The 12,568-nt window shown below is 39.7% G+C and overlaps 1 protein-coding gene across 1 annotated transcript; it reads left to right on the forward strand.

Annotated features, from left to right (window-relative positions):
- The first annotated feature begins 4,156 nt into the window (after window positions 1-4,156).
- Window positions 4,157-11,686, forward strand: LOC119567204 (long-chain-fatty-acid--CoA ligase ACSBG1). Its single transcript, XM_043523576.1, has 3 exons — window positions 4,157-5,022; window positions 6,644-6,890; window positions 11,189-11,686. Exons 1-3 carry the CDS (start codon window positions 4,972-4,974, stop codon window positions 11,263-11,265), a joined length of 375 nt encoding a protein of 124 aa, XP_043379511.1. The 5' UTR covers window positions 4,157-4,971; the 3' UTR covers window positions 11,266-11,686.
- The last annotated feature ends 882 nt before the right edge of the window (window positions 11,687-12,568 follow it).

Here is a 12,568-nt window from a genome sequence, read left to right on the forward strand (position 1 = left end):
CTCTACTCAATATGCAAATTCTGATAATCTCCAAAAACATAAATCCACTGAAACAGTTAGTCAAGTTTCTATCATCTTATTGTATTCAATACCACAAATTTTGGCAAAGAACCAATTAAAATACAGACAAGTAGCCTCTTAGTTAATACTGAATATGTTACTGTCAACTAAGAAACGGATTCAGCAAATACTTGCAGGTGCTTACCTTCATGTGCAGCAGTAGTACTACTGACTTCAATGGAAGTACATAAGTAAAGTTGAGCATTTCCATAAAAGTGTTTCCAGGATCAGGTCCCTTAATGTAGGGCTTTCAGTTACAATAGTACACCGAAGTCCATTTGTCTGCACTCTTCTGTACTGAGTGCATGGTAAATAGGCCTCATGGCCTGTGATGGGATGTTAGATGGGGTGGGATCTGAGTTACCCAGGAAAGAATTTTCTGTAGTGTCTGGCTGATGAATCTTGCCCATATGCTCAGGGTTTAGCTGATCGCCATATTTGGGGTTGGGAAGGAATTTTCCTCCAGGGCAGATTGGAAGAGGCCCTGGAGGTTTTTCGCCTTCCTCTGCAGCATGGGGCACGGGTCATTGCTGGAGGATTCTCTGCACCTTGAAGTCTTTAAACCACGATTTGAGGACTTCAATAGCTCAGACATAGGTGAGAGGTTTTTCGCAGGAGTGGGTGGATGAGATACTGTGGCCTGCGTTGTGCAGGAGGTCAGACTAGATGATCATAATGGTCCCTTCTGACCTTAGTATCTATGAATCTATGAGTACATTATTTCTTAAAATGTTTATGTATTTAAAATGACAATTTATTTTAGGCACAGGCAGAGGACACAAGTTTAATGCAGTGGAGCACTCGTTGTTTGCTTATGGGATAGTGCAATGTATTGAGAATTGTAATAGTCAAAGAATTTTACTTTAATAGACAAGTATCAGAGGGGTAGCCATGTTAGTCTGTATCCACAAAAACAGTGAGGAGTCCGGTGGCACCTTAAAGACTACCAGATTTATTTGAGCATTAGTTTTTGTGGGTAAAAAATCCACTTCTTCAGATGCATGGAGTGAAAATTACAGAAACAGGCATAAATATATATTGGCACATAAAGAAAAGGGAGTTACCTTACAAGTGGAGAACCAATGCTGAAGGCCAATTTTAGTCAAGGTGGATGTGGTCAACTCCAATAATTGATGAGGAAGTGTCAATACCAAGAGAGGGAAAATTGCTTTTGTAGTGAGCCAACCACTCCCAGTCCCTGTTCAAGCACAAATTGATGGTGTTATGTTTGCAAATGAATTGTAGCTCAGCAGTTTCTAGTTGAAGTCTGTTTTGAAGTTTTTTTTGTTGAAGAATGGCTACTTTAAATCTGTTATTGAGAGCTCTCCTACTGGGTTTTGGATGTACCATTCCTGATGTCTGATTTGTGTCCATTTATCCTTTTACGTAGAGATTGTCTGGTTTGGTTTGGCCAATGTACATGGCAGAGGGGCATTGCTGGCACATGATGGCATATATTCCATTAGTAGAGATGCAGGTGAATGAGCCTCTGATGGTGTGGCTGCTGTGTTGGGTCCTCTGATGGTGTCACTAGAGTAGATATGGGGACAGAGAAGGCAACGGGGTTTGTTACAGGGATTGGTTCCTGGGTTAGTGTTTCTGTGGTGTGGTGTGTAGTTGCTGGTGAACAATAGGCTTTTGATGTAACCTTCTGTTTCCCAAACATCATGTAATCAACTACATGGATTAACATAACGTAATTTGCAAAAAGAAAAGGAGTATTTGTGGCACCTTAGAGACTAACCAATTTATTTGAGCATAAGCTTTCGTGAGCTACAGCTCACTTCATTGGATGCATACTATGGAAAGTGTAGAAGATCTTTTTATACACACAAAGCATGAAAAAATACCTCCCCCCACCCCACTCTCCTACTGGTAATAGCTTATCTAAAGTGATCACTCTCCTTACAATGTGTATGATAATCAAGTTGGGCCATTTCCAGCACAAATCCAGGTTTTCTCTCCCCCCCGCCCCCCCACCCCCACGCGGGTGGCCCCACAGTATGCCAACATTTTAAGGCTGACTTAGAACAACGCTTCCTCAGCTCTCGTCCCCTAACGCCCCTACTCTACTTGCGCTATATTGATGACATCTTCATCATCTGGACCCATGGAAAAGAAGCCCTTGAGGAATTCACCATGATTTCAACAATTTCCAACCCACCATCAACCTCAGCCTGGTCCAGTCCACACAAGAGATCCAGTTCCTGGACACTACAGTGCTAATAAACGATGGTCACATAAACACCACCCTATACCGGAAACCTACTGACCGCTATTCCTACCTACATGCTTCCAGCTTTCACCCTGACCACACCACACGATCCATTGTCTAGAGCCAAGCTCTGCGATACAACCGCATTTGCTCCAACCCCTCAGACACAGACAAACACCTACAAGATCTCTATCAAGCATTCTTATAACTACAGTACCCACCTGCGGAAGTGAAGAAACAGATTGATAGAGCCAGAAGAGTTCCCAGAAGTCACCTACTACAGGACAGGCCTAACAAAGAAAATAACAGAACGCCACTAGCCGTCAGCTTCAGCCCCCAACTAAAACCCCTCCAACGCATTATTAAGGATCTACAACCTATCCTGAAGGATGACCCAACACTCTCACAAATCTTGGGAGACAGGCCAGTCCTTGCCTACAGACAGCCCCCAACCTGAAGCAATACTCACCAGCAACCACATACCACACAACAGAACCACTAACCCAGGAACCTATCCTTGCAACAAAGCCCGTTGTCAACTGTGCCCACATATCTATTCAGGGGACACCATCACAGGGCCTAATAACATCAGCCACACAATCAGAGGCTCGTTCACCTGCACATCCACCAATGTGATATATGCCATCATGTGCCAGCAATGCCCCTCTGCCATGTACATTGGTCAAACTGGACAGTCTCTACGTAAAAGAATAAATGGACACAAATCAGATGTCAAGAATTATAACATTCATAAACCAGTCGGAGAACACTTCAATCTCTCTGGTCACGCGATTACAGACATGAAAGTTGTGATATTACGACAAAAAACTTCAAATCCAGACTCCAGCGAAAGACTGCTGAATTGGAATTCATTTGCAAATTGGATACAATTAACTTAGGCTTGAATAGAGACTGGGAGTGGCTAAGTCATTATGGCAAGGTAAACCTATTTCCCCTTGTTTTTTCCTACCCCTCCCCCCAGACGTTCTTATTAAACCCTGGATTTGTGCTGGAAATGGCCCACCTTGATTATCATACACATTGTAAGGAGAGTGGTCACTTTAGATAAGCTATTACCAACAGGAGAGTGGGTTTGTGGGGGGGGGGGGGGGGGGGCGGGGGGGGGGGGGAGAGAAAACCTGGATTTGTGCTGGAAATGGCCCAACTTGATTATCATACACATTGTAAGGAGAGTGATCACTTTAGATAAGCTATTACCAGCGGGAGAGTGGGGTGGGGGGAGGTATTTTTTCATGCTTTGTGTGTATAAAAAGATGTTCTACACTTTCCACAGTATGCATCGGATGAAGTGAGCTGTAGCTCACGAAAGCTTATGCTCAGATAAATTGGTTAGTCTCTAAGGTGCCACAAGTACTCCTTTTCTTTTTGCGAATACAGACTAACACGGCTGTTACTCTGAAATAAGGTAATTTATCCATTAAACAGTTCATATACAGTTTACCACAAACTTTAAAGAGACATATAGACAATGACATTATTTCACCCAAGATTCATCTAAATGTTAACATTCCCTTTTGATCTCTGATCATAGCTATAGTGATAGACAGGAACTGTCTGTTTACATGTCTAACATCTAAGAAGATATAAGTAAACACATACAATTAGTATCACCTCTAATTTTCTAACAATACAGGTTTGCATTTCAAAGTTCCAGCCTATCTAACATGTCTCTAAAGGTTGACCCTGGGTCATTTAGCCTGCAAGCTACTTAACCCTTTCTGGCCATGTCACAGACTTTTTTAAATCATTTTTTAAAATTTGAAATGACTCTTCACTTTAAAATGTCCTTTGTTTTTTAAATAAAACTAATCAAAAACATTTTAAAATGGTCAAAAAACAAAACAAAACATTTTGATTTTGAAAGAAACGAAATGCTCAGAATGGAATGACATTGTGACTTCTTGATTCGCTGAAAATTTCAAAAAATTTAGTGGTTCATTTGACCCCAAACAATTATTAATTATTATTTATTTTATTGGCAGCAAACCAAGAAATCTGTTATTCATCCAGCCCTACTCTGGACTGCCCCAGTTACTCCCTGGCTGTTCTGTGCCGATCTGCTTCTTCTAAAGATCCATCTCCATGTGCTTGCTTGTGCTGGCCTGCCCCCTCTGGGTGGTTTTAAGGTTGCTTTTTATTATGGTGCCAGCTGTGAAAGGGATTTTCGCAGTTTAGCAACACTAGAGCACAAACAGAATGAATGCCAGATAGCACTGAAGGGAGCCTAACTGCTGAAAATCCCAGGTTATCAGTAACACCTCGAGAGTCATAATTAATCTTCAGTTAACCAAGAGTTTAGGTTATCTGCAGTCTGGTATAAAGGATTTTGCTTTGTATGCACAATAGTGTGTGTTTGTGTTTGTTAGAGAGAGAGAGAGAGAGTGCCCTCTAGGGATATTGCAAAGGATATATCCGACTTTCAGGAAGGTTAATTTTCACAGCTAAACAAGTTTTGTTCTCTTTGAAAGCTATTGGTATTCCTGTTATCTTCTATTAGCAGGAATGTGATAAATGGTTCAGCCCACCTCTTAGGCAGCTGTGAGGAAATTATTTGAATTCAACTAATAAGTTTCTTTTTATGCCTAGAGTTAATTATTACAGCTGGAGGTGAAAATGTGCCTCCGATCCCAATTGAAGATGAGGTCAAAAAGGAACTGCCCATTGTTAGCAATGTTATGTTGATTGGAGATCAAAAGAAGTTCTTATCAATGTTGCTGACCTTAAAGGTAAACTACTTTTACTGTTGATTTTGACAAAATCACACCCCACTAAACTCCTGAGATCTAAAATCTTCCAGATACCTTGTTAGTTTAATGAAGCCTGAAGTCTAGGGGTGAAAAGACTTGAAACTTCCTGGATATTTTTCTGGTTTGAAAAATAGCAAGTGTGTGTGTGTGTGTGTGGTTCCACATTGGGAAAAATGTTCAAATTACAAAGTCTGCTCGCTTTACTCACGTGGGTAGATTTGCTGTGAGCAAGCAGGATTTGGCTCTTATGCTGTATAGCAGAAAAAATACTTCACATTCATTTCTAATATTCTTCCATAAACAAAACAAGACTTACTTTCAATCTAAAATTCAAATTCACTTGCATTAAGAAAAACCTGGAAGAGCAGAAGTGAGGTCTCCATGAGAGTTCAGCATTTGCCTTCTCTATAACGGCTGTTGTCACTCTGCACAGGCAGAGTCCTTAGAATTTTAAAGTCTCAATACATAAAAAACAAAAGGCTACACAGTTTCATAGCTACTTACACAAAAGGCTTTTCTGGCCATGTTTTCTCATTACAATTTATGCTTAAGACAGAGAATGTTTACATTCTAACAGACCCTATTTTCCACCTATTTGTTCCTTTTGGGAAGAAATCAAAGAATGAATTTAGGAACAAGATTATGAATAGCTGAGCTACAGGATCAAGCCCAACTGAAAGATTGTCCTTTGTTAAAATGCAAATATTATAGTAACAGAATGAAAAAAAGGACCCAGTATATTATTATATAAAACTTCTTGTCTCGGGTGTCCCAGGGTTAGTCACCCTTTATATTTATTATCTCTGTCACTGATTCCTCCCCACCACCAAGTGTAAAAAATATATATTTTTTCTCATTTTAAACAGCAGCTCTGTCTCGAGAGATCAAACAGAACTATACAATTTTCAGTAATCATTTTTGTAAACAGCATCTTGAATACATTTCTTGAAATAACAATGCAATTGATTTGGAAAAACACAGGGTATGTCTACAATGTGATAAAAAGCCCACAGCACCCAGTCTGAGAGCCTAGATCAGCTGACTTGGGCTCCAGGGCTTGGGCTGCAGGGTTAAAAATAGCAGTGTAGAGGTTCGGGCTTGGGCTCAAGCCCAAGCTCTGAGATTCCCTCTCCCTTACAGGGTGTCAAAGCTGGGCTCCAGCCCAAGCCCAAATGTCTACAGTGAAGTTTCATAGCGCTGCAGCCTGAGCCCCGCAAGCCCAAGTCAGCTAACTCTGGCCAGGTCTTTTAATGCAGTGTAGACATACCCACAGTGCTAACTTATTCAGAATATATACAGAGCTTTTTCTATGTTAAATATTTTGACATGTTTCAAATGTGATCATGTCACATACATGACAATCACATATTAGCCAGCCTGTTCGCATTATGTGGCCAAATTGACAAACTATCTCTCATCTAGCAAGAGTCTACAAATGGTCCCATTTTGTAGACTTAGGACTGCAGTTTGGACTGTTTCACTTAAGTTTTGATACTCTGAGCTGCCCTCAAATCTCACTGGTTTGAGTGGGGATTGAGGACACTTAGTGCCCTGTTGGAGCCAGCCATTAATACTGAAACTCTGTCACTTGATATTGTAGAGTACTCTGGACCCAGATACATCCGATCCTACTGACTATCTGACAGAGCAAGCCAGAGAATTCTGCCAGAAAATTGGCAGCAAAGCCACTAAAGTGTCAGAGATTGTGGCAACAAGAGATCTGGCTGTTTACCAGGCCATTCAAGAAGGAATCAACAGAGTCAACATGAAGTCCACTGCCAGTGTTCAGCATATTCAGAAATGGACAGTCCTGGAAAGGGATTTCTCCATTTCTGGTGGAGAATTTGGTGAGACCTCTGAATACTAATCTATACTGAGACACTAAGTGAATACAGGAGGGGTGTGGAGTACTGTAAGATTGGGATTTCTATTTCTCAGGAATGGTGGAGATGGGAGTTATATAGCTCTTCCAAAACAAGTGACAATTCTCTGATAGCAATTCACACTGTCAGATTACAGAACAATGATATTGATACAATCTTAGGGATGTCAACCACTCCAGGATAAAATCAATTCATATTACAATTTGAAATTTAAACCATGGTTTGTGAAATATGGGAGCTTCATAAGAACCTTAATATAACATACTAGTAAGTTATCCTTGATCAATTTTTTTTTAATTAAGAAATTCAAGAAGTCCTACAATTTTGGTGTCAGAGAAAGAATCAAAAATACAAAAAAAATTATATAATCTATATGCCAACCTATTTAATAATTGTTAATTGTGTCCACAGCTTTTGCTCTTTTTAGAAGAAGGTAAAATGAAGTCAGTTTAATCAGAGAAAACAAAATCTTATTGTAACCCTTGCTTAAAAATTAACCAGGAAATCAAGGTCATTTGGCAGCCAGGGCCTGTCTTTTGTGGGGAGGGAAAATTATGAGCAATAATTAAATATCTGTTGGTGAAAGATGTTCTAGTTTCTTGCTTCACCAACTTTAACTTCTAACTAATGGAATACAGAATATTTATGTGGACCCCGTAAGTATTTAAAGATGTATTGTGTGCCCGGGATCCCAGGGGAGCCACACTGAGGTTACTCAATTCAGGCAAACTGCAAAGAATGGGGCAGGCAATCCCCAAAGCTGGTGGATATTCCAATACTTAGATTTACCAAGTCAGCACAAAACAGCTTCTATAATACCTCACTGGTTACCCAGAAGCCAACGATACAGTTCCCTTAAAGTAACTCAGCCTCCACCCAGACACCCAAGTCAAATATGATGAGAATTACTGAAAATCTTATTCATCATATAAGAAAATTCTACCAATTCCAAAAGATCAGACACATTACCTCCCAGATTAATGAATATTCCAGATCTTACCCAGATACACGCTTACAGCCAATCCTTATTAACTAAACTAAAATCTATTAAAAAAGAACGTATTGGTTAAAAGATCAGTATACATGCAGACATGAGTACCATTCTGAGATCAGTTTTATAGTAGAGATGGTGAGCGTTGTAGTGCAGAATTAGTCCAATGTTCATATTCAGGGTGATCCAGGCAGGACTGGAGATCTCAGTCTTATGACTCAAGCTTCCCCACATAAAGCATCAAGCAGATCTGAGATAAAAAGGATCAGGACCCAAGACATCTTTATACAGTTTCAGGCCTTCTCTTTACAGCATGGAGTCCTTAAGCGAACAATAGGCAAGAGACTTTGAAGTAGACCTATTTCCTAAGCATCACCGGTAATTAGCTACATGGATTAACATAAAGCAATTGCCTGTTTTCCAACATTCACAGAGAGATGAATACAGTAATATTATTATGTTTACTGTTCATTTAAATGTTAAGATCTCCTTTTGATCTCTGAATTAACAGATTACAGCATAGACAGGAACCGTTTGGTTACATGTTAACCTCGAACAAGATATAAGTACACACATACAATTAGTATCACCTCTAATTGCTAATAATACAGGTTTACATTTCAAAGTTCTAGACTATGTGACATAGAATGGCCCTAATTACCATTTACATACTTTTCTAACATGTCTCTAAAGATTGAATTTGGGTCATTTATCCTGCAGAATGCTTACCCTTTCTGGCCATGTGTCACATATTGTATGAAAGATTTACACTGTTGCCAAATACACAGAAGATCTAGTAAAGGAAGAAAAGGACCATGTCAAAGGTGGGAGGTTAATATACATGTGGGGGGCCTGTTTCCGTCAGTGTTAGTTTCTTCCAGGTTATAATCTTAGCCTTGAGCAGCATCTTGGATAATACTGTCTAGCGGTAAAATTTTCAAAAGTGCCAAAGTCACGTGCCAGTTGTTCAATACCAGAATGATTTCCGATCAAGTGAATTTGAACTGTGTTAGTGGATGAAAAGTTTGAGGCCTTGATTTCTTCATTCACAACATTATTTCAGAACAGAAAAATTCTGTATTCTAGTTTGTGGCTGAACTGAGATGTTGGAAAAATAACAGTGTGGTATCCATTAAATTCTATTTCTTTAATACTGCAGACAGCATGTCGTCCTTCCTCTAACCTTATAGGGTTATAACAATGGGGTGTCCTTTATAGGAATGGGGTTCATGTTTACCAAGTAGCTAGATATGACTTTTTTCCAAGAAGTTGATTTTTTTAAAATAAAGTGTCTTGGGCATAAATGAATTGTGAGGCCCATCTACTTGGGCCTACTGGAGGTTGATGCAGTTGTTTGGGAAATAATGCGTGCATTTCTACAGCCCTGATGACTTATTTCTTTCCACTCAAATTCATCCACACCAAAGCTATAGTTACCTTCCCTGTCTACTACATCTCATCCCACTGACTTAAATCCCTCCAATAGCTTCTTGACTCATTCTGTCTCAGGTTGAAATTAAGCTTCTCCTTCAAGGCTCTGTACTGATACCATTAAATGATTAGCTACACCAATTGTACTCTTAGCATGCATCCATGTGTGTGAGAGTGGATCCTTTTTTGGAAGCAGTATCCGCTATGGCTGCATCTGCTTCCTTCCACCCTGCTGACTAGTGTAGCTGAGGGCATACTTAGTTTCTTCTCTCCATCCATTCTGACTCAGTTATCCCCTATAGTCTCCTTGAGTGGAGTAAGCATATATCTCCCAACTCCTATTTGAGCCCTGGCTACAGTAATGCTGAGTTATTACATTCCTTGCTCCTTTCAGTATTATAATGATTTTGTCTTTAGCGCATATCACATGAGATTGGGGGAGAGGGGATAGAGAGAAAAGTAAACAAAACACAACCTCACCGAAAGTAAGATGCAATTTTTGGGAGGACCCTGTGAGTATGTTACTCTAGGTTATTTGAACCCAAAGCTATGGTAACTAATCTCTGTTTTCCAGGTGATATCAGGAAACAAATTGGGGGGGGGGGGGGACACAGCACCTCCCTCTGATAAATGATTGGTATATATGAGTGCTTCTACCCAAAAATCCTTGTTTTTATTGAGTACAAAGCACACATCTAAAATAGAAATAACTTAGAGCACCCCGGAATAGAGTTACCTGAAGTCTGAGGCGGTATCCAGTGACAGCAGCAGGTTTCTGGTGGCTGGCCTTCCTCCTAGGCGCTGGGGAGGTAGCTGTCAGACTGCAAGCTCATAGAAATCCTCTCAGAAGAACTACTCCAAAGTACACACACTAACTAAATTCTTTTATATGTAATTCAAAACAAAGCATAACTCAAAATAACCCCTAATGGGCTGACCATTTCCCTAGCAACAGCAAAGAAATCTCAATTTCTTCTTATCAGTAAAGCAACTCTAGCAAAAAAACTTACAGGCAGGCTCCCAGACCAAGGTCAGGTATCCTTTAATAGCTCTACAGCTGAGCAGATGTTTTTGTCTGCCTAAGCAAGGCCAAATTCTTTCTTGCGATGTGGGGTCCTCGCTTCCAGCCCATGGTGGTTAAGTGCACAGGTGGCTGCAGGTTATATCAAGTCCAGGGCTCTTGTAACAAGTAGACACAACCCTGCTAAGGGCAGGTCTACACCAGAAGTGCTACATCGGTGTGACTGCATTGCTGTAGTGTGTCTGGTGAAGGTGCTCTATGCCGATGAGAATTCTCTCCCATCAGTGTAATTATCCACCTCCAGGAGAGGCAGAAGCTATGTCAGTGGGAGAGTGTCTCCTGCCAACATAGCGCTGGTGTGAACAGCACTTAGGTTGCTGTTACTTTCATTGCTTGCGGGGTGTGTGTGTTTTTCACATCCCGAGCAACGCAAGTTAGATCGACTTAAGCAATAGTGTAGACCTGACATAAGAGAGGGCTCTTTAACTAAGGATATTAAGGGAGAAAGCTTGATTAGTCCTCTTAAAGTATTACTAAACTGGGCAGTAGCTATTTTGTTACCTCTGGTCATGAAGCCTGACATTGCTTTGTCCACAAATCATTTGGACTGAACTACTTTGTTTCTGCCCCAGCTATTCTACAGTTCCTATGGGAGATCAGCCATTGAAGCAACAGGAACATCTACTAGTCAGTCTCTTTGGAGGAATGATGTACTAGGGCTTGTTGACCCTCCAGCTAGGAAACTTTGCTGTAATTTCTCTCTCCTCTTGTAATCAACTTTGGTTTGTTTGTTTTTTGGTGGTATGTTTTTTGTTTTAGGTCCTACGATGAAATTAAAACGACTTGCTGTGCTTGAAAAATACAAAGATGAAATTGATTCGTTTTACAAAGAATAAAGCTAGTCTTCGTGCCAAGTATTGTCTGCAAGTTTCCCATGAAGCAAAACAAATTCACCAACTCTGTGTTGCCAGAAACAGCTCCCAACAAATGCATTTGAGGATTTACTTTTTAGGCTAGCACACCTACCATTTGTTTTGCATCCTATGCAACAGGCATTAGAAGAGAAACATCCATATAAAGATCTAGTTGTAATTCAGCCTGCAAAGTAATAAAATTTCTTGCTACAGATAAGTATTTATATTGCCCGTCGTGAATATTTTACTTTTGGTCTTAAATGAGTTAAACTTAATGACATACTAATGTGGGTTTAACTGTTTATTGTAAGGATGTAGCTCGCATTCTTATGGGGTGGGTAAAAGAATAAGAGAAGACTAAGCAACACCCTGATGGATATTTCTTACAGTTTTTATAGTTCTGTAATAGGCTAAATTGATTATAATTCAAATGTTTGGTAGACATAACTAATCAAGTGGCACTGTTTAATGAAACTGTTACATCCTCATAGTATCAATGGCCATTGAGCCCTAACTGAAATTAAAACATAACCAGCTCTATAATGTTTTCAGTGAAGAGCATCTAAATAATCTTGTACCAAAAGAAATGCTACACATTGTGGCCTAATTAATTCCTGTTTCCAGCCTTGTAGTTTGTCAAGTGAGTTCTGGATTGACCATCCCAAAAAAAGACAATGAAGATTTTTTCAATCTTTGGTTCATGCTGAAAGACACTTCAGTTTAGCATTTCCCAAAGAGTCAAGTGATGAGTTGGTGGGCATGAACAGAAATAACAGCCCAAGATCAAAATCTAGACCAGGTCAAAGGATGTCTCACTCAATGCAGGGGCCCTGATTCAGAGTGGATAAAAGTCATGATTTTAAAAAAATATTTAAATGCAGGTTTATTTAAACAAAACTATTTAAAATTAAATTTAGAATGACAGCCTCTAAAAGCCTAAACTTATCTATTAATCATTTAAATTAGAAATAAAGCAGTACATTTGCTGTTGAGTTTTAAAGACAATCAAAGCACTGAATTGGTGGGAATTTCTGACTATGCACTTGGAACTAAATTTGTTAGAATACTCAACCAGCTTTTGACAGCAGTAGTCTTTTCTGCAGGTGTAGAGGGAGTATTTTCTTCATTTCAGTTTATTCAGCTAGTTCAGTTCAATGACCAGTTCATTCAAAGTTAAGAAACCAATTGGAAGTTGGAAAAAAAGAAGAGCTTGTTTTCCTCTTCCAATCTGACTAACAACTAGCTGTAAGAGGATGAGCTTTACTAGTACTAAAATCTTCATGGA

Source organism: Chelonia mydas, chromosome 10 (assembly GCF_015237465.2).
Source record: "Chelonia mydas isolate rCheMyd1 chromosome 10, rCheMyd1.pri.v2, whole genome shotgun sequence".
Classification (NCBI taxonomy): domain Eukaryota; kingdom Metazoa; phylum Chordata; order Testudines; family Cheloniidae; genus Chelonia; species Chelonia mydas.